General features: G+C 52.0%; 2 protein-coding genes across 9 annotated transcripts in view; one reads left to right on the top strand and one right to left on the bottom strand.

Moving 5' to 3' along the window:
* LAMB3 (laminin subunit beta 3) overlaps positions 1-5,895 on the top strand; it is a 41,500-nt gene extending 35,605 nt beyond the window's left edge. For all 8 annotated transcript variants that reach the window (XM_048327990.1, XM_048327991.1, XM_048327987.1 and 5 more), the window contains 7 exons: positions 849-1,052; positions 1,671-1,815; positions 2,625-2,832; positions 3,820-3,961; positions 4,078-4,254; positions 4,643-4,796; positions 5,375-5,895. In XM_048327990.1, the coding sequence (XP_048183947.1) occupies positions 849-1,052; positions 1,671-1,815; positions 2,625-2,832; positions 3,820-3,961; positions 4,078-4,254; positions 4,643-4,796; positions 5,375-5,511 (1,167 nt within the window). In that variant the 3' untranslated portion in view covers positions 5,512-5,895. The remainder of the gene's footprint in view (positions 1-848; positions 1,053-1,670; positions 1,816-2,624; positions 2,833-3,819; positions 3,962-4,077; positions 4,255-4,642; positions 4,797-5,374) is intronic.
* A 327-nt stretch (positions 5,896-6,222) lies between these two features.
* On the bottom strand, positions 6,223-19,370 carry CAMK1G (calcium/calmodulin dependent protein kinase IG). The gene is made up of 13 exons (XM_048327993.1): positions 18,987-19,370; positions 15,323-15,440; positions 13,775-13,903; positions 13,432-13,506; positions 12,628-12,766; positions 12,375-12,498; positions 11,802-11,877; positions 11,167-11,279; positions 9,817-9,895; positions 9,316-9,403; positions 8,315-8,856; positions 7,764-7,880; positions 6,223-6,803 (listed from the first exon to the last, which is right to left on the bottom strand). Exons 2-12 carry the CDS (start codon positions 15,412-15,414, stop codon positions 7,787-7,789), a joined length of 1,551 nt encoding a protein of 516 aa, XP_048183950.1. The 5' UTR covers positions 15,415-15,440; positions 18,987-19,370; the 3' UTR covers positions 6,223-6,803; positions 7,764-7,786.
* Positions 19,371-26,924: the final 7,554 nt, after the last annotated feature.

The raw sequence follows: 26,924 nt of genomic DNA, 5'->3' as shown, positions 1-26,924 counted from the left end.
GGCAGGACAAAGTCTCTGTCCAGACAGACTCAGCTGCTGCTGGGGCCATCGGTGGAGAATTGGCTGAGCAGCCCCTGCCCGGGGATTACAGATCCCAAAGCACTGCCCACCACCCCCTCCCAGTCATGTGCTTTTCCCTCTGGGGGCTCTCTTGTGGCAGTTCTGGTATCTCCAAGAACCACTTAATTTCTGGATGAGGTTTCTCTTATTTCTCCTTCACTGCTTTGTTATTGCCATGGAGATCCATTTCAGTGTCGGTTGCTGTGGAGACCACCAGCCTCTCCTCTCTGCTGCTCGGGGCACCAGCACGTTCTGAGCCGTCAGCCTGGCCCTGGCTGTGCACGTGCCCCTGCTGCAGTGTGAGCTTGGGGCTGACTCTGCCAGATGCTGTGCAGTGCAAACTGCTGCTGCTCTCCAGGGGCTTCTGGTCCAGGTCTCCCCACAGCAAACAGTGCAGGGTGGATGGGTGGTTCTGCAGAGGTGTTTGCTCCACACAGATGTGCTGTTACTCATCGTGAGCCACTGGGCTTTGGCTCCTGTTTCTGCTCCAGCTCGGGCTGGTGAGGCGATGCTGACCTGGTGTCGCTGGCTCAGGTGTGGGCATCCAGCTCTGCCTGCCCTTGTCCAACAGTGGCACATCTGCAGTGCTTTGGGCTGTGCCACCCGTGTCACTGCCAGCCCCTCTGCGCTCCCTCCTGGTGCCCAGGCAGCTCCTGCAGCTCGAGCTCAGCAGTTCCCAGCTGCCCTGGCCGGGTCTGCAGCCCCTGTGGTTCTGTGTTTGCCCCCCACGGGCACCAAGGGTCTCCAGCCGGGCGCTGCCCAACTCCAGCTGTTCTCTCCCTACCCAGGTGTGCGGAGGGGCCCGAGTGGAGCCGTGCACCCCTGCCCGTTGCCAGGGGCTGCTGTGCCCTCGGGACAACAGCTCTGCCTGCGAGGCCGGCCGGCCCTGCCGCGGCCTCTTCCCGCTGGCCAGCGGGGCCCTGGCTGCGGCTGGGCAAGCGGCCAAGGAGTTCGGCAGCCTGAGTGCCCGGCTCCGGGACACGGCGCAGCTGGTGAGTGTGGGCACTGCCTGTCCCCCTGCTTGGACCTTTGCTTACCGCAGCAGAGAGTGAGGAATGCCCCACCTCAAACCTTATTTGAGGCTTGATCCTTTGGGTAGCTTCAGAAATCCAGGAGCTTTTGAGTGGGAGGCTCCCTGCTGTGTGCGTGGGTCCTGCCTGCCCAGCTGAAGGCACGTGAGTGGCTCTGGACACACCACAAGGAAATCTTTCTCACTCCTGGGTTGGGATCAATACGGCAGAAGGGGTGGGAATATGGAAAACTCTTGGATCCTTTAGGTGTGTCTGCTCTAGCATTTGGTGGAATCAGGGAGAGTTTGTGTGTTAGGGCTCTTGCAGCTTCTTTCTGTGCCTTGCAAAGAGAAAGTGAGGGTTCAAAGTCATTCAAAATCCATTTCAAAGGTGTTTTTAGAAGCTGAAAGGTGCTGTCTCTCTTTGAGAGCCTCCTTTGCAGATCCAACCCTCAGTCTTTAACATTCACAGTCCTTTAAAGCTTAGGCACAGAGAGAACAGGGAAGAGCATCGTTTCCTCGCCCAGTTCCCTCGGAGCTGCAGCAGGGCTGTGGGCTCTAGGACGAGCAGAAGGCACCATCAGGTCGCTGTTGTTTGCAGATTAAGACAACAGAGCTGTCTGCGAGTCAGATCCAGAGCAGCACGCGGCGGCTGGTGGAGCAGCTGGGGGTGACCAGGACGCAGATCGAGGGGGACGTGCGGCGCATCCGGCAGCTCATCCAGCGAGTGCGGAGCTTCCTGTCAGGTACCCCTGGCACTGCAAGGCTGGGGCTGCAGCCTGCTTTGTGCAGGGACACAGCTGGTTTTTACAGTGATCAGAGAATCAATGAGGTTGGAAAAGACCTCCAAGGTCATCAAGTCCAAGCTGTGCCTGATCCCCACCTTGTCACCAGCCCAGGGCACTGAGTACCACGTCCAGGTGCTCCCTGGACACTCCGGGGATGGGGATTTGCAGCCAGCAGTGACCCGATGCAGAGAGGTTTTGTGGCCAGGCTCAGTGATGCAAACAGACAGATGACCCTTCTCTGGAGCAGGCTGTTAATCAGATGAGAATTCCTTGTTGTCCTACAAACTGATGGGATGACTTATTGTTCACAGACAGATTGTAATAACATAATGAGCCTCCTGAGCATTAGCTGAATAAGAAAATCAGGTCATTTGGTGCTGCCTGGTGCTAATGATGGGTGAAGATATTTCTGAGCTAATCGCTGGGCTAATGTCCCTTGGGCTATGCCTGCTTCTGATTTATTAACTTTTATTTCTGAAATGAAAAAAGGCTTGTCTTGAAACACACCCTCATCTGCTCAGTGAGGGCTGCCTGACTGCTCTGGGCTCAGCCATGGTGTTCTCGTTGCCAAATTCAAGGTATCATTTCAGCTGTTTGCTGAAAGTTTTGCTGGTGTGAATGAGAAGTACATGGAATTCAAAGAGATTAATTCAGAAGGGATGCTGGCAGCTGTCTGGAATGAGACGTGTGTGAGATGTGCATGGGTGTCTGCCCTCCTCCTCCCTTGCATTTGCACTCCCACCTTTCCTGATGCTGTCTGTCTGCAGACAAGGACACGGATCCTGCCTCTATCCAGGAAATCAGTGAGTCAGTTCTGTCCTTGCGCCTCCCCACGGACGCTGCTGCAGTCCGGAGGAAAATGACCGAGATCCAAAAGCTGGCGACGGAGCTGCAGTGCCCGGAGGACATCCTTGCCCAGACGGCCGAGGACATTGCCAGGGCCAAGAGGCTGCAGCAGGAGGCAGAACAGGCCAGGTCGGTGGGGGTTCAAGGCCTTTGGCAGCTGAGGGTCCCTTGGCTGGGGTGGAACTGGTGGTTCTCAGCTGGGTTCAAATCTTGCTCTGCCTGAGTTGTCCTGGCTTGCACAATCTGAAGTTTTAGGCCAGAACCTTCTGCGTCCATCCAGTGCCTAAAAGAATGAGTCTGCAATCTCCAGACACCTCCCTGGGGCCCTAGGTGAATAAATCTACCAAGAATAGATCCTATTATAGATACCAGGACAAGAAGGGCTTTATCAAAAGCAATGGAGGCTTTTCTCTTATCTCGAGTGCCTGTGTTGGGACATGACAGTGTTGCCCTGGTATTAGTTGATATTGGTGACCTACATCCTAATTGCACAAGAGAGCATGAGGAGATTCAGTGGGCTATTTGTTTTCTGGGTGAAAGTTGGGAGGATTATTCCACGGTCCCTTAAAAAGTAATTACAGGGTGTCCTTGCCAATTTGGAGCATCTGCTTTGTCACAAGTTGACTTGCAGCAATCCCCCAGTGAGAAGGTCAGCAGGATAAGTCTATAAACTCCTTGGCAGTGTCTGACACCTGCTTAACCTGCTGGAAGTGATGAGACAGGGGAGCCTGGCTTTCTCCAGGGCTCTGCCACCCAGCCTGAACAGTCCCACTGCGAGCAGAAAACTGTTCACTGGAACTGCTCCCATGGTTATTGCTTCCCCTTCAATACCTTGTTATGCACTATGAAATATTTCTGACTAGTTTGAAGGAAGGTGTTTCTCTCCCCTTCTTAGTTTGTCTCCTTTGCTTGAGGCTGTGAAGTGGAACTAATGTTTCTCTCACAAGGAAACCTGCTGCAGTCCAGACCTGTGGGTTTTGGGGATGGGAGATGGCAACTTTCCCAGTAGCAATCCTGTCTTGCTTCTCAAGCTCCCTGATTTTACCTCTGTGACCTCGACTTCCAGTCTGTGCCCTTACCCACGCTCACTCCTGGCTGCTTCTAACCTTTCCCCAGGAACCGGGCCAACGCTGTGGAGGGCAGCGTGGAAGAGGTGGTGGGGACCCTGCAGCGAGCCAACACGGTGCTGCTGGAGGCCCAGGGGGCCCTCAGGGGCTCGGGCTCCTCCCTGCGCTTCATCCAGGAGCGTGTGGAGGAGGTGAGCGATGCCCGGTGCCTTCCCAGTAGCGATCCTGAGTCCCTCGGCCAGCAGAGCTGGTCCCTGCACAGGGAGGGCCTTTGGATGTGACCTGACGTGGATCCCTCTGCTCTCAGATCGAGGCTGTCCTTGGTCCGGCCGAGAGGAACGTGGTGGCCATCGGGGCCGGGCTGGCCGGGCTGGCCGGGCGGCTCTCGCAGCTGCAGCGCGGCACTGACCAGAACCGCCTGCGGGCCAGGGACATGCAGGATATGGCGGGGACAGCGGCACAGCAGGCCAGCAGTGCCCAGCAGGTACCAGCTGTGGGGTGTCCCGGCTCCCAGCAGCAGCACAGCACAGCCAGCTGTGTCCTGGCTCGGGACGAGGAGAGGAGATTTTCCTGTCCAGGCCATGGCTCGTGTGCTGTCACATCGCAGCATCATCCCACAGCTGAATTTCTCCAGAGTCATTCCCAATCCTAACGCCCTTTGCTGGGAACTCATTTCTGGTCTGTCCTGCCTGAGGCAGAGCGGCCCATGGAGCTGTCTGTCAGTCTTTGAGTGCATCACAAACTGTCACACATTTGGTAACAATGCTCTAGTGCAGCATCCGTTTAATATCTAAGCAGGATTCAACACTGGAAAAACCCCTTCTCTGCAGCCTGCTGGATCCTACCTGCAGTGCTTGTTTGCTTTTCCCCAGGCTTTTGCACAAGTGAAGGAGCTGTACACGGAGCTGCAGGGCAGGATGGGGCAGAGCCCGGCGCTGGGCGAGCAGGGCAGGAGGGTGCAGAGCATCGGCCGGGAGGCGCAGGCCCTCTTCGAGGAGACCATGGGCATCATGCTCAGGATGGAAAGTAAGGCTCTCGCAAACTCAGCGTAATTGTGCCCTGGGGAGCAGCTCCTGGGCTGCTGTGGTGTGAGGGAAGGGAGTGACGAGGAGGACAACGCACTTTGGGCAGTGAGAGGGTGGGATTTGGGCTGTAGCTGGTGGTGCTGTGCCAGGAAATTGAGAGTTTTCAAATGCCACTGTGCTCCCGTTTTCCTCCACACACTCACTTCCATTTTTAAGCATTCAAAGCAGATGGCTTTGTTGGGAGTGGTTGTTTGGGGTTGTTTTAGAGGGGGAGCAGAGGCAGTGCAGGATGTTGGTTTTCTTGCCCCATCAGAGCTGCGCAGGAGGGAGGTGGAGGCTCAGCCCAACCCCACCATGTAACCCTTCCCTTCCCTTCCCTTCCCTTCCCTTCCCTTCCCTTCCCTTCCCTTCCCTTCCCTTCCCTTCCCTTCCCTTCCCTTCCCTTCCCTTCCCTTCCCTTCCCTTCCCTTCCCTTCCCTTCCCTTCCCTTCCCTTCCCTTCCCTTCCCTTCCCTTCCCTTCCCTTCCCTTCCCTTCCCTTCCCTTCCCTTCCCTTCCCTTCCCTTCCCTCTCTCCTCAGCTTTGGAGTCGGAAATTCAGGAAGGCAACAAGGCTCTGATGTCCAGGCTGTCCCGGCTGTCAGGGCTGGAGGAGCAGGTGGGGAGGATCCGGGACACCATCAAGGAGAGAGTTGCCTACTACGAGAGGTGCTCCTGAGGAGCCCCCGTGCTCCAGGGCATTGCTGCCTCCTCTGCACACACGGACTGGTGCATTCATTCCCGTTTTCCAGCTGGAGTTCTCCTGTGTCCAGTATCTCTATTTTTAGCAAGTTAATTTTCCATACCTCTGGAAAATAGCTGCACTGAACCAAAGGAGCAGCCCCACAGAGTGGGTTGGACTGGCCAAAGCTGCCCAGTGGTTGGAGGAGAAAAGGGGAGAGACATCAGGCTCCCATGGCAAATAAACACATCCCCAGGTTGTTATTTCCAGAGGGCTTTAGAAAGCAGGACATTTTTTTTTTCTTCTTTTAGCCAATTCAAGCTCTTTAAGCTGAATTTCACTGTTCAAATTAAAGCCCTCCTGTGGGGTCTTTTAAAGCTTTTTATCTGTGCTGCAGTTAATTCTTCAAACATGCCATGGCTTCAGTACTTCCCTCTGAGATCTTCCTTCAAATAAGCAGATCAGAGAAACGGAGAATTTTATCTCCCTCTCTACAACATACCTATATTTATGCAAATTAGAGAAACACATAGTCGAAGGTGAAGTCAGATGTCTTGTTTGATTTTCTGCCACAATCTGCTTATTTACCACGGAACATTTTGCCAGAGAAACACCAGCGGGAGCAGGTCTGGGATGCACAGGGAAAGCTTTAGGAGGGACTTAACAGACCATTTCCACATCAGATTTCTATGAATAACCAAGAGGCGCTTTAGAAAACAAAACTCAGCTTTATTAAGCAAGTATTCATTGTGCAATTACAGCCTTGGAAGCGGAACTCAGACCTTGCTGTGTTATTGTCAGACACAGGGAGGCTTCTAGCAGGTTCTCTCTCCTGTTGCAGCTGCAGTGAGGGCTGGGCAGCTGAACTCCAGAGTGCCAAAGCCTGGGACTAACCAAGCACAAGGAGTGGAGAGGGTGAGGGTTGTAAAAACAGCTGAGCTGCCACGGAGTAAAGCTCTGCATGGCTTTGGTTTGTGGGGTTGGTGTTGTGCAGTGCATTTGTGCGTTGACAACTAAACAGAAAACAAAAGCTCGTAGCACTGATGACGCCCTATGGATAATGTACACTGGGTGTGGGAGCAGGAGCCTCAGACCTTCCCGTGCCTCCTCCCAGCTATGATGATCCAGAAACACCTCGAGGCCACTGCAGCGATGGATTCCTGGCACTACTGTGCCCCTGTCCCCAGCTGGTCACTGCTCTCCGAGAGCTGCTGGGGGGCAGAGCCTCCTTTCCTGCTCACACTGGCGGTGTCTGGCTCTGAAGTGCAGAAAAAAGAGCCCTTCTGGTTCTGCAAGAGAAAGAATTCCAGGTGAGGACTGGGCTTTGTTTCACTCGCTGCTGCCTGCAGAACGTGCTGCTAATGAGCAGCAGTGGGGGCGAGGGACAGCTCAGATCCCTTTGAGGGCTCGGTTACAAAGGGCTGTCACAGCACTGATTGTTGGAATGGGCCTTTTTGGAGTCTGTAGTGGCTCTAACCCGCATTTGTCTCTGCTGTTCATCCTTTGTGCGTAACAGTCCTGTTCAAACGACCTCATCAGCGGAGACTGGCACAGGACATGAGAGGAGGCAGCTCCCTGATGTAGCTTTTGAGGAGAGCTCTGCCAGCAGGAGCTCACCTTTGGGCCATTCCTTAGAGCAGGATCTAACAGCAAAGCTTCTCACTGCTCACACACAAAGCCATGCAGATGATAGCAGGATTGAGCCAAGCTGTGGTCAAACAGGATCAAACTCGCATTATTTTACTCTGCTTTACAAAATGAGCGTCTCTGTGCTCTGCTCACAAAGACATTTAAACCTGCCTGGGCCAAATGTGGGAAAGAGAGGTCCTGCCTGTGCTGAGCCCTGCACCCGCAGCTCTTGTCAGCCCTTTGCTCATGGTCTGAGACCTGGCTGAACAGCCCCAATCCCAGCTGAGGGAGAGGCTTGCACCAGTGTTTTTCCCTCATGAATAGGTTGAAATAATTGTAGAGTTTGGTGTGACAAACCCATGCTTGGGTTCCTCTCTCACGTTCCTGGGCAACCTTGTTGTGATGTAAAAGTTGGATTCAGAGTCACTGGCCTGGCCCTGATGGAAGCTGAGAGCTGAGTCATTGCTTGAGAGGAGGTTTGGTGAAAGGCTTTTTCTGCTGCAAAAAACCCGGGTTCATTTACTTCATGTACAGTCACTGTGCTATTTGTGCCTTTCCCTTTTGCCTGCCCTAACTGGATTAATTAAAAGCAGCTGGTGATTGGATTGCAGAGCACTCACCTCTGACCAGGTGGCTGCCTCCATCACATGATCAAACAAACTCCAGTTTGCCCAGTGCCACAGTGAGATGAGTGTTTACTGGTTTTCATTGGAACAAGAACCTCTGACTTGAAATGACTGGTTGGGAATGGGTGGAACAGAACAGAAAGACGAGAAATAGCAATTATTTACAGTCATTCTGCAGGGGGATTGTGGTGTTAATTACAGAACATCAGCTATGAGAGCAAAGCAGGGCTGGGTGCAGCCCCTGCAGCCACAGCAGGGTCTGGGCACTCAGCACCAGCAGCTTGGAACACTGAAAGCTTTTCTGGAAAACCAGTTGTGCTCCAGTCCGTGGGGAGCCGGGCCACCCAGCCCGGGCCACCTGCCCACCCCGTGCTCAGACACACCCAGGAGAGCCTGGGCTGGGCACAGCTCCCAGCCAGAGCCTTGGCTCATTCCTCCCCTTCTCCCTCCACCTGGCACCAGCCCCTGTGCCAGGCATCTCCTTCCAGGGATGGTCATTCCCATACAATGTGCTGGAAGTTAATGGAAAGGACCTGGATACCTACTGGGATTTTGAAGACTTTTTGGGCAGCGCTGTCTCGGAGCAGGAGGACACCTTTGTCCTCTCGTGGCCCACACAGGAGGGGCTGCAGCCGCAGGAGCTCCTGCCCGAGGGGCTGTGGGTGTCCGGCAGGGCCAGGCTGCTGTCCCCGGGCAGGGGTCCCTCCTCCGGGGGGCTGTGGGTGTCCGGCAGGGCCAGGCTGCTGTCCCCGGGCAGGGGTCCCTCCTCCGGGGGGCTGTGGGTGTCCGGCAGGGCCAGGCTGCTGTCCCTGGGCAGGGGTCCCTCCTCCGGGGGGCTTGGCAGCTTTTCCTCGCCCATTCCTGTGTCCTGCTCGGGCTGAGTGGGTGGGTTTGGGTACCCCTGTGAGGGGCCCTGCGCTGTGTCCTTGTCACCGCTTGGCGCTGCTGGCGGGGGGGTCCCCGTGGGGCTGCTGGGTCTGGGGGGCTCTGAGGTCTCTGTGACAGGGACAGAGCTCTCAGCTGCCCCGTGGCCGCTCATGTGCAGCTTCTTCATGTGGTGCACGACGGCCGCAGCGTTGAAGGCTTGCTGGGGAAGGAGACAAAACCCCTGGTGAGCACCTGGTGCTGCCAGGACACGTTGTCCCCCCAGGTGACACCGGGCACAGCGCTGTTGGCACTGGCTGTTGGCACGGGCACGTTCCTGCCATAAACTCCGTGTTTTCCATCGAGTGCAAGCTGCTGATGCATTTGGAGTTTCCACCCGAGGAAAATGGGGAACAGCTGGGAACGGCCCCCTGCCCTCTGCTCTCCTGGTGAGGCCCCGGAGCTCGATGTTTGTGGTGAATCTCCCAGCTCACTTTGCAGCAGGGAATATTGCTCCAAACACCCTGCAAACACTGACTGCAGGCAGTGTGGAGGATCCAGCTTTGGAGGATCCCAACTTTTGGGTGCTTACCCACCCAGCTGAAGCCCTGCTCCGTGCTGGCTGACAGCAACTGGTATTTGTTGGTGAAATGGCTCTGGGCTCCTGGCAGCAGCCACTTACCCTCCATTTGCTCTTTGCAAAGTTTTTCTGGATCTGAGCACTGACAGATGGGTAGATGTCACGGTGAAGGGCTGTATTTCCATTAATCCTGCAGATGGGAAGAGAAGAAAATGGGCTCGTAAGCAGATGGCATTTGTAAGGCATTCCACATTCTGGAAGCACTGAACTGCTTTGTACGTTCAATCAGCAATAATTAAACCCAAAGGAAAAACAGCAACAAAATGTAACACAAACACACACTTCAAAGCCTGAGAAAGCTCAGGGTGGGATTTCTTCTCTGCCTCTGTTTGTGGAGGCAAATATGCACAAATTGCATCTTTAATTATTCATCGTTTGCTTTCTTTGCTCACAAGAAGGAGCCAGCGCGGGGGCGGCGGTGACGTTAATGACGGGGTGGGGGACACTCCTGTTCCCAGGGATGCTCCTGTTCCCAGCTCCCACGGAGCACATGGAGCGAGACATGGGGGCTGGAGAATCCCCATGGCCACCCTGTCCCCTCACCACGGGTGCCGCAGGGCTTCCTCACAGGTGAACCTCGCGCTTGGGTTCTTCTCCAGTAAATGTCGGATGAAATCCTTGGCTGTTTGGGAAAGGGGGAAAAAAACAGAGAGAAAAGGTTATTTTCACCTTCTTGCCAGACCTGGCCCTAACAGAACATGGGAAATGCTGCTGGATGAACATCACAGAGGTCAGCCCTGATTAGAAGGGATTTGTATCCCTGCACCAGGGGAGGTGCAGGTTGGATATTGGGAAAAATTCCTTCACTGAAAGAGTGGTCAGGCACTGGAAGGGGCTGCCCAGGGCAGCGGTGGAGTCACCATCCCTGGAAGTGCTCAAACAGTGAGTAGATGGCACTTGGTGATGTGGTTTGGTGGGCATGGTGGGATTCATTCAAAGGCTGGACGTGATCTTGCGTGTCTTTTCCAACCTTAATAATTCTGTAATTGCTCCAATAAAGGGAGATTCTCATAGGGACAGGCTCCAGATGAAAAAATATCAACTGTGGATGTGCCAAACTTCACTCTTAGACTGTGTGAGTTGCAGTTTAATTATTCACTTAAAAAATAACTCTAAAAACCATGAAGTGCCAACTGAGCAGATTTAGAAGTTGCCCTGAAGAGCTTTTACATCTCTCCCCTTTTTTTTCTTTTTCTTGCAGGAGGGATTGTGATGTTTGTTATTAAACCCCAGCACAGCCCTGCTAGGCTTGTTTGTTTGTATTAAGGATTGATGTTGGAATGGGCCGTGAGGATGCAGCCTGCAGTGAGCTGTGCACAGGGGAGCTCCACGAGCAGGTTGGGCTGGGGAAGTGGTGGCTGACAGGACACAGGAAAAAAATGCGGAAAACCCCTGGAGTTTCCCTTCTTACAGAATCAGAGACTATTTGGGTTGGAAGGAGCCTTAAAGCCCATCCAGTGCCACCCCTACCCTGGGCAGGGACACTTCCCACTGTCCCAGGCTGCTCCAAGCCCCATCCAGCCTGGCCTGGGACACTTCCAAGGGAAATCTAAGCCCGCTCAGAGCTCAGTAATCGTTTGTGAAAATCAGGTTTACACTAACCAAGGCCTCAGCTGAGGATGCTGCATTCCAGGCAGGCTCCAAGCACCTCCCTGTCTGCCAGGGCAGCTTTGCTTTGGCATCATTCCCCCAGCACTGAGGAGATGGAGCCTCTGATCATCCCCACCATCCCCACATCCGAGGGCTTGCTGCTGTGTGAGTGACTCCACTCAGAGCCCCAGCCCTCCCCTTCCCTGCTGAGGCAGCACAGGGCGTTCAGGGCTTGGCTGGTTTGGGGATTTGGGATTGAGCCTGCGGGAGGGAGCGTGGAGCTTCCCAGTGCCGGAGCTTTACCTGACTCGGAGATATCGTCCCAAAACGGAGACTCAAACTCGTAGTAGCCTTCCTTAATCTTTTCAAAGAGTTTGGATTCAGTTTCTTCATAGAAAGGGGGGTACCCACAGAGCCTGGAACAGAGCACAGAGCCAGGGGCCCTTCAATGCCACCACAAAGTGGGCACAGGCTTCTCCAGAGCCCGGGGAGGCCACAGGAGTGAGGAGTGGCAGAGGAGCTGCTCTGCCCGCTCCTCCGTCCCTCTCTGCTCAGTGGATCTGTAAAGATGCACAAAAGAGTTAAAAACTTCCCTGCAGCAGCGAGAGGACAAAGCCACAGCTGGTACCGAGCTGATCGGTGTGGGAGGGAACGAAACAAAAAGTCCCCGGGAAGATGGAACGGTATTTGTAGGGAATTGGAGAAAAACAAAGCACAGGATGAGGCACAGAACAGAGCAAATGTGATTCCTTTCATCTCCGCTCCTGCACTTGATTCCCCACAGCCCTTTAATTCCTGTGTTTAGGAGGAATTCAGTGCTGTGCTCCACAGAAAAATAGGAGGTCTGGCATCGCCCCCGCTGCCGCTCCACAGAGCCCCGGGGGAGTTGGGAAACTCACGGAAAAACAAGTGGGATGCTGCTGCTTGCTGGTACTCACAGGATGTAGGTGATCACCCCGATGGACCAGCAGTCCACGGCTTTGCTGTAGGGCTTCTGGGCCAGCACCTCGGGGGCTGCAGGACAGCAAAACCAAAGGGGAGTTCTGAGCAGTAATGAATTATCCAGCACTGGGAGAAGCAGCAGTCTCAGCCAGCACCAGCCCCATTTCCCAGCTGAACTGGTCTGTGGTTTTTGTATCTATTTTATGCCATTAAACAGAAGGAACCACAGACAATCTCTGCCTGCACAGTGAGGTTTAACCAGGGAGCTGCATCCTGCCAATGTAGTCTGGTGGGAATTAAACAAAATCCCATTGCATTAAAATAATTTTTATAATTTTTTCAATAAATACATTTTTCTCAAAATTACCCTTTTCTTTGCATTTTAAAAGTTTTGATGTTTTTCAGTCCCTACGCCTGTTTGTAGGGTCTGTGCAGTTCATCTGTGAGTAGCATGTCATTAGCAACGTATTGATGTATTTTTTTCCCTTCTTCCAGGCAATGTCCTGTATGTGCACAACTGTTTTCCAGGAAATCCACCAGCACAACCCCACTGCTGCCCCTTGGCTCACCCACGTATCCTGGAGTCCCACAGGCTGTGGACATGATCCCGTTCTGCTCCATTTTCGACAAGCCAAAATCCGTGATCATGATTTTGGAGTTCTCTTCGGGGGTGAGGTAAAGGAGGTTCTCAGGCTGTGAACACGGCGGGGGTCAGAGGGTGAAATTTGTGGCAGGAAAATGGCAAAGAGGAGCAGAAGGTGGTGGGGCAGAGCAGGTGAAGCTGCCAGCTCCCCACGGGCCAGGAGCCAGGGCAGGGCTCACCTTCAGGTCCCGGTGCACGATCCCGTTCTCGTGGAGGTACTTGACAGCTGTCAGGACCTGGTGGATCACCAGGCTCGCATCTTTCTCCGTGTAGACGCCTCGCTCCAGGATCCTGTCAAACAGCTCTCCCCCAGACACCCTGTGGAGAGGGCAGCTTAGACAGAAAAGGACTGGAAAAAACGTAAACAAAGCTAATCTTGCTTTGGTGTTAGGTCAGCTGAGTTTCTGGTCCTTTTACAGCAGAACCATTCCTCGGGCAGCAGCTTTTGGGAGGCTGAGGCCGATGGATGCTCCTGGGTGCGATTCCAGGCTGCCAGTGAGGATTGCTGGTAAACCTGGGGAACTTGGGTGAGGTTGTGAGGTAAATCCTGGTAGGGCTGAGCTGCAGGTATCCAGCCCTGCCTCAGGCTCTACTCCACAAGTGGTTATAGGCTTTTGTCCTTTGCTAAATTTACAGTTCAGCAGCAGCAGCAGCCGGGTGCTCAGGGCTCTTTCTCTTCTGCTGACACGGTGCCCATTCCATTTCTAGAAACCCTGCGTGGCACAGCTCTAATTAGAAATACTTCTGCCTCTGCCCTGCTAAACTGTGAGGAATTCATTTGCATAAATAGATCCAAATCATGGTTTAGAAAGCTGCTGTTAAAACGGGGATGAGCCAAGATGCCACAAGGAGTGTCCGGGTTGGTTCCAACCTTGGCACTGAGGGTGCTTGAATGGACCCTTGAGGGGCTCTGGGGTGTGGGTGCTGAAATCCCCCTGCTCCTGCCCCTGTGGCCCCACAGAAATGGCTCTGATGGTACTCACAGCTGCATGACCAGGTAGAAGTGGGTTGTGCTCTCATAAATATCTTCTAAAGTCACAATGTTTTCGTGCTTTATTCTGCAAAGGGAAACATGGGTCAGAAACAAAACCTGGCAAGGACGGAAGGGGCTTCTGAGGTGGGAAACCCGATGGTCATCTTGCTTTAATCACCAGTGAAATTTCACCGGGGTGTTCTGGGGCTGATGTCCCTCCCCCTGTGTGGCAGAGGATCACTGATGCCCATCCAAGTCCTTTTGAAGCACCAAGCACCATCAGTGGTGGGGACCAGACCCTTTATTTGAGGTACCCAGTCCGTCAGGAGTGTTCCTTGGACTGTAACACTCACTTTTTCAGCACTGCTATTTCGTTCTCCAAGCTGCTGTCCCTGTTGAGAGGAGACTTCTTGATGCATTTCAGAGCAAAGAGCTTGCCAGTGCTCTTCTGCTTCACCAGGAAAACCTCTGAGAAGGCACCTCTGCAGAGAGGGGGAGAAGCTGCATTTCAGTGGGTGCTGCTTCTGGGAGCTGGGAGGGACCGACAGAGAGGGGAAATAGCCAGGGAAAACAACGTGGTGGGATTGTAAAGCTGGAACTGTACCTCCAGCAGCCCCAATCTTAGGATATTCAAGGCAAGGTTATGCAGTATAGATAAAACCCCACAGTTTTATCTATAAAATAGATAGCCCAGCCCACAGGGAGCTGCAGCTTGGGTTGGTGTCACCTGTTGCCAGCTGTGTCCCCTCAGTGACAAAGTGACAGGGAGTGGCTGCTCCCTCCCTGGCCAGGGCTCACCCCAAGCAGCAGGAGCAGGTATTTATAACCTGCCTAAAGCCCTAAATCCTGTTAAAGGTTCGTCCTGGGGAGCTGAGCACGAGGCTCGGGGCAGTGACAGTGACACTGTGCCAGGTCAGTCCTCACTAATCCTCATCAAACCCGCGGGACATTAATTGGGGGCCATGAAATGGAATTTGCTCTGAGTCTGCGAAGCCCTGCAGGGAGCTGAGGGCAGGGCAAGGAAGGGCAATGCTATGGACCCTGGGGGAAAGTGATAACAAGTTTGAGGTGATTTTAGGTCCTAGATCTTAATTTCAATTCTTCAGGGAGCTGAAGCAATGCATGTGGGGAAAAATCCCAATTGCTAATGATAAATTTTCCTATTAAAGCAATAGTAGGAAATGAACAACCCACAAATCAGCTGCTGGGGCATCTGTTCTACATCTCTGTCCCAAACAGTTTATAATAATTATGCCCCTTATTAAAAATGACGAATCAACAAGTGGGATAGGAGAGAACAAAGCTTTTTCTAACCTCATTCCTTTAGTGAAAGCTGCTGGATAATTCAGTTAATTTCTGAGGCTGACAAGGCACAGAATTTGGAGTAGCTGCTTCTTTGGGAACTTTGTCATGGGCTCGGAAGTCACAGAAAATTTGTCCATGACAGAACTTGCTGGTGGAGGTAATTCAATTCCTCCCCCACCACCTTGGAAATGTTTTGTTGTCTCATCCCCATGAATAGGCAAATTAAGCTGTTAACGAACAGGGAAGGATTGTACAACTCCAACATCCTTGTTTTTGTTTCATTCCCCAACTGAGTCAGGGTTCCTGAGCTAAATATACGACTTGTTATTGTCATTCCTCTCCCTGCGCCAGCCCTGACCTTGCAGCAGCAGGAGCAGGCAGGAACGGAGCAAAAACTTATCCAGGCTTCCATCAGGGTTAGAGGGGATGGAGGGAAGGGCAGAGGGGACTCAGCTGTGCCTGGGGCTGGGGGGATTTGGAGCTGTTTGGGAACTGGAGCAGCAGCAGCCCTGGGCACCCCTCACCTGTTCCCGGGCTGACCCAGAGGGAGCCGGGTCTGGGGGTGCTCCTGCCCCGAGGGCAGGGCTGGTACTCACGATCCCAGGGCCTCCATGAAAATGAAGGTTGTGCGGATGTTGCTGGTCTGCTTCTTCCAGGAGCTGCTGTCGTCCTCTTCCTTGCGCCCCATCTCCTCCAGAGTGGAAGCAGGGAACGCTGTGAGGGGGAGAAGGAGAAGAGGTGCCTGACGTGGTTTGTGCTTGCAGGAAGCCCAGGACTCCCCAGTTAGAATTAGAATTAGAGCTGGCCGAGGTCTCGGAGGTGTGAAATGTTCCACAAACCTCTCAGCACTCATAATGAGATCGGGTCTAAGGACTGGAGGGACAATGGAAGGAGAGAAAGGAGCCTGGAAAAGAGAGAAAAACAGATGTAAAAGTGACCCTGGGCAGCAGGGGCATGGGGAGCATCCCTGGGAGTGTGGAGAATCTGCCTTCCCAGAGCAGGAACTGTGGGACATAGCTGGGCCTTTAGAAGACAAAGCAAAAGCTTTCATGGATGTTAGTTATCCATTTGGAAAAGGCAGAAGTATTAAAGCAGAGGAAAAGCTGAAAGGTCTTTTTTCATGAGAGACAGCTTAGATATTGGATTCGTCCTGAACCTACTTTATCTCCTTAATTAGCACGTTTGCAGGGTTTTCAGCTCCTTGACACAATTTTTAAAGGTTAATTTAATATTATTGAAACCAAAATTGACTCAATTGTAAACAGTTGAAGGCTTCAGTCCATAAAATCACCAAAGGCCTCATGAACTTGACCTTTATTTACCTCCTGGTTTCTGATGCCTGTGTAACTCTTAGAAATGCAGCTCCTTATAGAACCCAGCCTTATCTTGCTGTTTGAAATCAGTGAAGGTCAAAAGTCCCTCACAAAAATGCTGATCAATCAGTAGAAACCTTTCTGCCAATTATTTTATGCCCCTAAATAATGTTTTCTTTGAAGTCACCTGCCCATCCCAAATGTACAGGCATGGAACATCACAGAAGGAGAATTTGCTGGCAGAGACATTCAGCTGGTGATGGCAGGTGAGTTTTATCCACCTTAAATAAACATCAAACCCGGGCTGGCAGTGGTGCTGAGTGACAGGGAAATTGAGAGGAGCTCTTCACTCCTCTCCCAGCCTGCTGCCAACCAGAGAATATGAGGTGAAAAAAGAAAAAAACCCAAGTAGGTCAGCCTGGCCCTGGGGACAAGTGGCATTTTGGGCTCCTGTGCTGAAGCACGTCCTGGTTGGGAGCAGCTCCATGGGCAGCCTGAGAGGGGCAGAGGGACCCAGGGCAGACAAACCCCTCCTGCACTGGGCAGAGGTGACCGTCCCCACCGCCGGGGTGACGGTGGCGTGATGGACACTCAGTTCTGAGCATTTGGCCCATTCAAGCCCAAGGGTTAAGTTTGCCCAATCCTGGCTCATTTCAGCTCCATTCCTGGAGTATTTTGATGTTTAATTCCTTGTGAATTCAACAAGTTCCTTATTTTAAAGTGGATTTTGCTCCCACCGGAACGAAGTATCCTGTTTTCTTCAGTCTCCTGTGAATCACCTGCTCCTCTCAGAGCTGCTCCTGCTGTCACTTGGTGTGTGGCAGTTGGTGCTGGGGACAGGCTGGATGAGCAGCTCTCGCTCCCTACACGTGGATTTGATTTCCTGCTTTCTCAGTTTTTCTGTGCCATCATCAGCAAGTCATTTCCTGCCTGCCCTCGCCTCTCTGTGAGGAAGGGGAGTAAATGCTGCTATTTTGAGAGCAAAATAATGGAATGTTTGAGTTCCTGAGATGTAAAGCTGCATATGGCAGGGGGGGTGGAAGGGAATGGTTTTTAAGGTCCCTTCCAACCTAAACCATCCTGTGATTCCATATGTGCTCAGGTGAGGGACACTTGCCAACTCCCCTCATGTTGGATCACATCCTTCTCCATGGTTTTTCCTCTTTTGGTACAAGGGGAAGTGTTTGCCATGGTGCAGGACATGGCAGCCTGGGTCCAGCCATGATTATGGGATCAGGAGAATGGGAATTCCCTGAGTCTTTGGGAGCCCATCTTTGTCTCTCACTCTGGTTAAGTCACCTGTTGCACTTGACAGCAGTTGGTCACAACGCAACCTTTGATGTATTTGTTGTCTGTCTTTTGTTATTTGTTCAAGCTCTGGTGCAACAATCCCAGAATCCCAGAACGGTTTGGGAAGGGACCTCAAAGCTCATCCAGTGCCACCCCTGCCATGACAGGGACACCTCCCACTGTCCCAGGCTGCTCCAAGCCCCCTCCAGCCTGGCCTTGGACACTTCCAAGGTATCCAGGGGCAGCCACAGCTTCTCTGGGCACCCTGTGCCCTTTCCAGTGCCCTCACCTGTCCCACTGTTGGTGCACAAACCTGGGTTTATGGATCGACCCACGCAGCTGGAGAAGCTTCCCGCAGGACTAAGAACATGGCAGAAGTTGGGCACACACTTTGTGCTGGGACTGGCAGCTTTTCCTGCCCTGTGGTGTGCCCATCTGCACACTCCCATCCCATCCCTGCCCTGCCCTCCTTCCCCTGTCAGCTCCGTCCTGACCCCTCCAGGTGTGCCTGGGGACATTCCAGCCCCAGCAGTGGGATGCACACGGAGGGCACCCACAGGCACATGGAATACACGTTATTTTAACCCTGATCCCAACAGGGGTCTGTGGTGCCCTTTTGCCTGTTCACCTCTTGGCAGTGCAAGCACACCGGTGTGCTAAGGTTGCATAATGAGATTGAAGAGCTCATTAACTAATGCAGGGGAGGACCTCTGGAGCTGAAAATGAAGTGCATAACATGGCTTTAATTTGTGGAGCTTCCGTCTTCCCCATCATAACAAATACAGCGACATGCAGGGCTTCGGTCGAGTTTATATTCTAGAGATAAGATAATAAACAGGTTTGATATTAATGTCTGATCTTTGGGCTCTTCTACAGCCTGAGCCAACGAACTACTCTGCTCTGTCTGATCCAGCACGACACTGCTCAGAGTGCCAGGGATGTTATTATGACCTTGCTTAAATATTTCCTGAGGAAATTTGTTCTGCTTCCATATCCCACAGCAACAAATCCATCTGCAGCCAGACCCTGCTTCTGAATGGATGCACTGCATTAGCAGAATGATTGTAAGGCATGATTAATGGTCTCGTGACAAACTTCCATGTGCAGGGGGAACAGACATGCAGCTTTCAGGGGTTTGCCTTTGGAATTAGAAGTTTATAGGAGAAAGAGGAGAATACAAATTCAAATGGCTTTGATTTAAAAAAAAATACAGCAAAGCAAGTAAATCTGCACGTGAATGAATGAATGAATGAATGAAGTGCCAGGGCAGCCTCCGTGTTCAGGGACAAAAGAATAAGAAATTGAAACCACGAGCTCGCCATTAAAAACAAACCCATGTCAAACCTCCCGTATTCCCCCCACCACGCCACCCCTTCCAAAGCAACTTGGGGAACACTTACAAAAATCTCCATTTCCATTATAAATATCCCAGATTTCCTAAAATACTTTGGAAGTAAAATGCCAGAGACAGCTTTCCATGAAATCGCTAAATATAACACCAGTGCTGGAGGATACTACGGAGGAGAAGTCCTCCGGTATTTCCCTGTTAACAAGATAAAATCCATTTTAAAGAAAAGCAGGTGAGTGGGGATCCCACCTGCTCCAGTGCAAGAGCAGCAACAGCAAATGGCTCGTAAGGAAAGAATATTTTGCTTACCCAAGTCAGCACAGACAAAGCAACTCCTGTTGGCTGCTCCCGCTCAGCTCCGAGTCTGCGGGGATTAGAGCCTGCCCGGGCTCGGCGAGGAGGAGGAGGAGGAGGAGGAGGAGGAGGAGGAGGAGGAGGAAGGGATGGAGCACCGAGCTGGGAAGCAGGGGAGTCAGCAGGAGCACGGGGATAGTGCAGCAGGAGCGGCAGTGCCAGCGATCCCACCGGGCACCAGAGGGACGGGGCTGGGCCAGCAGCTCCTGCCCCTGCCCGGGCTGGCGCTGCAATGTTCCCAGGTGGAACGCAAATAGAATTTGCCTTCATCAAACAAACGACTCCTCAGCGTTTGGAAACCGCCCCGCTTTCCTTCGGATGGCGCTGGGAGTTCTGTGGGACTGGGCTGGGACAGGGTCTCCCAGCAGGAGCTCCAGCACTGGGAAGGGGATGCTCCTCGCCATTTAAATGGCACAGACCCACGGAGAACAATCACTGAGCTGAGGTTAATCTCCATGCCCGGAATTTGGGGCTATTTTACTCCATACAATAGCTCTATTTTGACTTTCAAAACCTCCCTCTGTGTGCCTGCTCAAGCACAGCACACAGGAATAGAGGAAATATTAATAATTCTTTGAATCTTTTCTACAGTGTGGGATTTTTAGAGCTGGCAATAACAACTTTACTGACTGCATTCTCAGTTGATTTACACTGCCATCTAGAATAATGCATGGAAAAAGTCCATATCATTGTGAAGTTTAGTTTTATGTCAGGAATAAATCAGCTCTGAGGCAATACTTGAAAATCACATTCTTTTTCTTAATATATTTCCCCTCAGTAGCTTGGTTCCAAGGCGAAGGCTCTTTGGTGTTTTTCCTTTCTTTGCTGTTCGGGTTCCATCTCTGGGAACTCCACAGGGACTTTGTTAGGATTTCTGGATGTGGGTTTGAGCATGCAGGTTTCCTTTAGTGCAAGGTTTTGGTGGAATTTGCATTGATTTTACCCTGAAAGTCGCTGTAAGGCCTCAGCTGTGGAGTGAGGGGGAGTCAGTCCCACTGCTGGGGGAGACACCAAAGCCAGAGTGATGTGAGGGGCTTTATTAGGGGGGTTTATTGGGGAGTTATTAGGGGGGTTTATTGGGGGGGTATTAGGGGGGTTTATTGGGGGGGTTATTAGGGGATTCATCAGCCGTCTTGGGATGGCTTTGGAGGAGTTCAAGGCAGAGGTGAGCGGAACAAAAGGGAAGCTCTGCCTGTGCTCCAGCCCCTGGAGCTGTTTGGAGGGGAGGTGGCTCTGGCAAACAGCGCTGGGTGCCCACGCCTTGCCTTGTCCTGCAGAACTCGCTGTAAATGTGTCATAAATCCACAGAAAGAGCCCGACTGCAGCAGGGCGGTGCTGGGGACGACCAGAAGCCAGAGTAGGAAGAAACATTCCTGAAAAAAATGGAAGGAGAGAAGAGCTCTTCAGCTGCAGCGTTCCCACATCACCAGAGTTCAGAGCTTGGCCACCAACAACCTGCAGGAGTGAGAGGGAAGAGCTCCCCTGAGGGCTCTGCTGTGCAGGAATCGATGGAGATGGTGGCTCCTGACCTTGCCTGATGGAAATCTGGGACAGCAGCAATTCAGTTCAGGGACTTGTGCCTAGCTCTCTGTGGGCTTGAGCTAAAATAGCAAAATAGCAGTTCTTAACCAAAGGCAGCGGGAGCGAGCGGCACTGCTGGCGTGAATCAGAGTGAGGGGGCGTGAGGGAAACAGCAGCAAGCACCACGTCACAGCACAGCAGCACCAGGGTCACAGCACCACATCACAGCACAGCAGCACCACAGCACAGCACAGGAGCCCCTCTGCACAGGGCAGGGAAGGCGCCGCTATCCCCATCCCCGGGGAAGAGCACCTGGAACACGCCTGGGAGGTTTTGCAAAGAATGAGGAAAGAAAATATCCCCTGAGTGTAATAAAAAAGATGAAGAGGGACTTTTTACAGAGGCAGCTGGTGAGAGGACAAGGAGGAGTGGTTTTAAAGTAAAAGAGGGAAGATTTAGAGTGGATGTTGGGAGGGAATTCCTCCCTGTGAGGGTGGGGAGGCCCTGGCACAGGGTGCCCAGAGAAGCTGCGGCTGCCCTGTCCCTGGAAGTGTCCAAGGCCAGGGTGGACAAGGCTTGGAGCAGCCTGGGACAGTGGAATTTGGAAATAGATGATCTTTAATATCCCTTCCTACCCAAACCCTCTGTGAGAGGGGAACAGGGCCCTTCAGGCAGGACCTGTGTGCACAGGGGGAGGTTCAGGCAGAGGATTTTGAGTCAGGACACCCTGAATGTAAACACACACTCAGAAAGCAAATACAGAGAGCCAGGGCTGGCAATCCCTGGGTTTTCCTGGAGCCTGACTCAGGGGTTGTAATCCTTGGGTCTGGCGGCACCAGAAGGGCAATCCCAGGTGGCACTTGGGGATGTGCAGTATTGGTGGCCGTGCTGGGGTAAGGGTTGGACTCGATGTTCCTGAAGGTCTTTTCCAACCTAAACCATTCTGTGATTCTGTGGCAGGGTCTGGGACAGCCTCTGCTCAGCTGGAGCATCCCAGGAGCTCCGGGCTCGTGCCAGCAGAGAGCACTGCAGCACAGCCAATGGAGCCACCTGGCCTCTGGAGCAAAAGGAAACAGGCGAGGAAAAACCCTTCTTTAAAGAAAAGTTGCAAAAACGCGAGTGATGCAGTTGGGATTTTGGGCAGTTGGCCAGGGGAAGGTGTTATTATTGTAGCTGAACTCCTTGAAATAATGTGCAGTCCGATAACACATTCCTCTCAGTCTGGGAGCATTATTTGCTTTTCTTTGTTGCCTTAAAACAGGGATTCTGCGAAGCAGGGAGGCTCCTTCATTTATGGCCTGATTGGGAATGAGTTGAGGTGGGTCTGGATGCTGATTATTTGAGTCACATTGTCTCAGCTGGAAAGAGCTGCTCTTTTTTCCAGGCTTAGTTTTTAAAAATTAAGTGGATAAATTGGTGGCTGAGTTACCCAAGGAACTCAGGTTTTGCACGTTCTCCTTAACCTGGGAATTCTGGTCCTGGAAACTACATGGTAACCATTCATTTAAAAATGGTAAAGAATCATGTAATTAGCTCCTGATGAGCATTACTGTTAATTACCCTGTTCAGTGGCACATTTACTGCACAGCTTCATTATCTGTCCCTAATAATTCCAACCATCTCTTTTATCTCCATCCTTTCCATAGAAAACTGCCTTTCTGGGACACAGCCCAACCCACTGCACAAACCACCATCCCAAAATTTACCCAACAGTCACACTTTGGGGGTGTAGGGCTGCGTTTCTCCAACCTGAGCCAGGTTTTCTCTGTGAGCCCACACGAGGAGTGGTTGACTGGGCACCCTCGGCCATCCTGTGGGGAATTCCAGCCTCACATTCCCGATCCGCACGGTCCCTGCCGTACAGAGCCCTTCCCGTGCTGATAGCTCCTACCCAGAGCTGACTGAGAGGAAGCCAATTAGGAACCTAAAAGGGCCTTTCATTACCCTTTTGCAAAATGCAGTGCTAATTATGCAGGTTTGAATAGATGTTTACTCAAGGGGTTAATTACGCATCCGTGAAGAGCAAAACTTCATTTAGTGCATCTGGGGAGGCTCGGGGAGCCGTGGTGGCTGCTGGCTGCGGTGCCTGGGAAGCCTCGGGGAGTTCATCCTCCCCAGACCCCGCTCACGTCCTCGGAGAAGCCTGCAGGGAGTGCCCACCCCTCCCTGGCAAGGTGGGGAGAGCTGGTGCCGGGGGCAGCCTGGGGCTGGGCTTGGCTTCAGTCCACGTCCTTCCCGCTGGAGTCTCTGGCAGCTCCCAGAACCGTCCCCAGGCTTCGGGATTCCCTGGAAACTCCATCCGGGACCAGGAGCACAGCGGGAACTTCAGCACCCTCCAGAAGTCACTGGTGAAGTGCTGCTCTGACTGGGGCCCTGGACACCTCCCTGCTCCGTGGTGCCAAAGGGAAGGAGGTCCAGTAAATCAACAGATCAGTTCTTACAGCCAAAAAAGGCAACAGGAGCAATGGAATTCAGAATTTCCAGAGCCATTCCTTTTACACCTTGTGATGGCCGTTAAAACCCTGACCTATTAAGGCATTCCCAACAAAAGAAATCTTTCAGGATGCCGAAATCTGCTTGAAAAACTTTTCCAGGAGCAATTTTTCTTTGTCTGCTTATTACTGTGTGCAGTAAATAATCAAGGAGATAACTGCACTGTAGAATTTAGCTTGGGGAAGAATCCAATTAGATTCTTCTGGGCTCGTCTCATACAGGATTATGCGTGTTTCAGATCAGGTTTTTTCCTCCTGGGCCACAGAACAGCTTTAAATCACTTCTTCTATTTTATCTGTGATTACAGGCTTAAGAACATGAGGGAAAAACCCCTCCTGTAAGTGATACACCAACACTATCTTGATCTCTGGTGCTTCTCAGCAGGTTCTAAAGAATTTGTGACAAGGACTGAGAGGAACCCTCATCCCTGGGGAAGAGGAGCAGGCACAGAGAGCAGCAGGACACGAGGGCTGGTTTCTGCAGGAGCAGGAGTGTTTGTTTTGCTTTCCGAGTGATGACAAGCGAGGAAACAAGAGCTGAATTTCACATCTGCTCTGAAGGCTCCTCTTACCCTCTGTAAGTAGCCAAAACATATCAGGAGTTGGGAAGACAACACGTCGGAGGGATTTGTGCTTTTTTTCATCAGCTTGCGGAAAAGTGGAAGCGAGATGACAAAACATTTCATGAGCAGTCACAGAGTCCATCTCCCGGCATGTGGGAGGCTGAGAAACGTGGGATTTGCCTGACATTGGGAACTGCACTCCAGTGGCCCTGACTGGAGCTCGGGAACATTCCTGAGCCCTGGCTGACCACCAGCATTGGGAGTGTCCACTGGACTCACCCACACGTGGGATAGATAAGAGCTGTGGAGAAGAGCAGATTGCAAGGAGAGCCCAGAGCACCTTCCAGCATCTGAAGGGGCCACAGGGAGCCCAGAGAGGGACCCTTCGGTAGGAACTGCAGGGACAGGACAAGGGGAATGGCTTCACACCGAACAAAGGAAATTCGGGTTGGATATGGGGAAGAAATCCTTCCCTGGGAGGGTGGGCAGACCCTGGCACTGGATTCCCAGAGAAGCTGTGGCTGCCCCTGGATCCCTGGCAGTGCCCAAGGCTGGGTTGGACAGGGCTTGGAGCAGCCTGGGACAGTGGAAGGCGTCCCTGTTCCTGGGATGCTGTGGGAATGGGATTTCCACCTGCTGCCTGCTGTGGGGACAGTGCAGAGCCTGGACTGGCACTGTGCTCATCCCCATGAAATCCTGTTTATCAGCAAAAATTCATTGGAACATTATTAACCTCGGTGGTTCGGTGTTTCTTTGTTTCTCTCCCTGTGCTGCACAAACCCACACTCACACTTCCCCTCAGGAGAAATGAATTAAAAAAGAAGGAAGAGAAAATCAGACCATTTTCCCGAGGCCCCAGAATTTCTCAGATATCCATTTCAAGGTGTTTATCGCAGCCTTTCATCCTCTCCCCAACTGTTGAGGCTGAATTCCCTGCCTGGCAACAGATGGGATACCAATTTATTTTTAGCAATTTGTTTGCTTTGATTGAACCCTTAAACAGCACCCTGTTTTTAAGTCCTGGAATCACCTTGGGGGCTGACAAGGTAGGCTGAACTCTGCACAAGGAAATTCAGGAGAGGAACTCCTTGAGGTGAGGAACCATCCCAGCTCTCTGAAAACGGTGTTTGACTTCTCATCCAGGAGCTCTGGGCTGTGTTAGAACCATTCCCTGCCACTGAGCTCTGAGTTATTGATTTGATTTCACAGCAGGGACCAATGTCCCCTCAGCGAGGGCTGGAGGAGGGTCCTTTGTCTGAGTTCTCCATGGATCCAACAGAAGTCTTGGAAATGCCTCAAATGGCCCCAAGACAGGCACGTCACCGCTGTGTGCACAGTCCCTGCACACAGTTTGTCCAGTTCTTTGCTAAAATTACCCTTTGGGGCACAGAGAGCTGCTTTAGACCCCTCCTTTTGTCCCCCCCAGCAAATGGCTTTTAATAATTAAGTGTAATGGAGGAGCTCTGATTGGATTCCTCACTCAGATGGTTAATTAGGTATTTCTAAATAAGTTACAAAATGTGTTCCTTTGGACTCAATTCCTTTTGCTTTATCCAAACTAAAATACACTGTTCTCCAGAGAGTTCTTGTTTGAGAATTGACTGAAGATAATTATTTCAGATAATTAAGATCGCTGAGCAAAGTAATTTAATTTTCTTCCCTGCCTCTCCCTCCCTCCAAGAAATGTAAATGTCTGTGGAACATCTGATCAATAAAAGAACCTTTCCAAAGGTCAAGTTGGCCAAGTGTGTTGTTAAGTTGGGAGAGACCAGCATGGAGTGAAATCCAGCAGAGATGTTTGGAAAAGTACTGAATTTTCCAACTGAATTATTCCCCCTACCAAGATTTTTTTCTGAGTTTGTTTTTTGATTTGTGTGTTTTGTTTTGTTTTTAATTCTTCATCTTGGCCAAGGGCAGAGCAGGGACAAAGATCTGAACCTCTATGGCCAAATGATTTTATTGAAATTATCTGCTGTGGGCAGCCCCAGCAGGTGAAGGAGATGCAGATGATGAAGGAAAGGTGAATTGTGTTCGGATAGGGAGGTTCACGGCAGCAAAGCTCCTTTGGCAAAGCCTGTGCTGGGACAGCAGCAGAGAAATGGAAGCTGGGGCTTGTGGAGGACTGGATAGGGTGCGTGAGAAAAGGTTTTTGAGGCTTTTACTTTCTTTTTCCGTCTTGTTTTCTTGTTTTTATATTTTCTCTGAACTCCTGGTTGCTGCACAGTAGAAGGTGTGGTTAGGGAAGTCTGGAGGTCTGGCCTCCCAGCATCCCGAGGTGTTTGTGCAGGGAGTTGATGATATTTATACAAAAAGCCATCTTTTCCTGTTCCCTTTCCCTGTGGTTCTCAAGCTGCAAGTGGAGAAAGTGCTCAGCCTCTCCTCAGTGCGCTGTGGGTACGGACAAGCAAAAATAACGATGCTAAGTCTTAAGCAGTTTTTGGGATTTAAACTTCATTCAATCCTGTATCCTGGGCTGTGCCTTAAGCTCAGACCTCGTCTCCAGCTGGGTCAGCCCTCCCTGACCTGGAGCTCCAGGCTGTGCTGGGGGAGGGCAGTGGGGTCAGTCCTGCCCAGGGGTGCGAGCTGTGGGCAGTGCAGAAACCTCTCCCTGCTGCAGAAACCTTGCTGAGAAGCGAGCTAGAGACTACACCCCTGGGTCTGCGTCCGTGTGAACTCCTCCTAAACCCTCCTTCAGCGCCGGGAGGGCAGAATCCCTGCTCCTGTGTTTATCTGACACTGCTTTGGCTTCTCAGGTCCTCCTGGAAGTCTTTGCTGCTTTTTAGGTCGTTTGCAACACGAGGTGCGTTTGGGAGAAGCAGAAGGTCTGGGGTGTGTCAGTGTGGTTTGTGGAAAGGGCAGTGCTGGACAGAGCGTCCCAGGCTCCCCTGAGCGTTTGGGAGCACTGCCTGCTTCCCACAGCACCAACCTGGGAGTTTCCCAAAGCTGAACCTGCGTTTTTTAGCCCAAATCCACTTGCTAATGGCTGCACACTTTTATTAAAGCTTCCTGTGGTGTGTTCATTATCATTTCTGTTTTACAAGGGCCACTCACCAAAAGCACAAACACTGCAGTGCCCTGCCAGTGCTCGGCTTTGAAGCTGCCGGGGAGGTGAATACCAAAGATCTGCTGTCTTAATTAGTACAAGAGGTTACAGAGATGTTAATACCTGATCTTCCAGGGCTGACAGAAGGCATTAAAAGTTGTGGAATCAGATGCCCGTAAAGCAGAGGGTTCTGGATGCTGTGGGGTTTTTTCCTGAGCTTGCGTTCGCAGATTGTGGCTTCACTTTCTTGGCTGAACGAGCTCCTTGGTGCTGG

This window comes from Corvus hawaiiensis, chromosome 24 (genome assembly GCF_020740725.1).
Source record: "Corvus hawaiiensis isolate bCorHaw1 chromosome 24, bCorHaw1.pri.cur, whole genome shotgun sequence".
Lineage (NCBI taxonomy): Eukaryota > Metazoa > Chordata > Aves > Passeriformes > Corvidae > Corvus > Corvus hawaiiensis.
The sequence above is the reverse complement of the archived record's forward strand: the minus strand, read 5'-3'. Positions and strand labels throughout refer to the sequence as shown.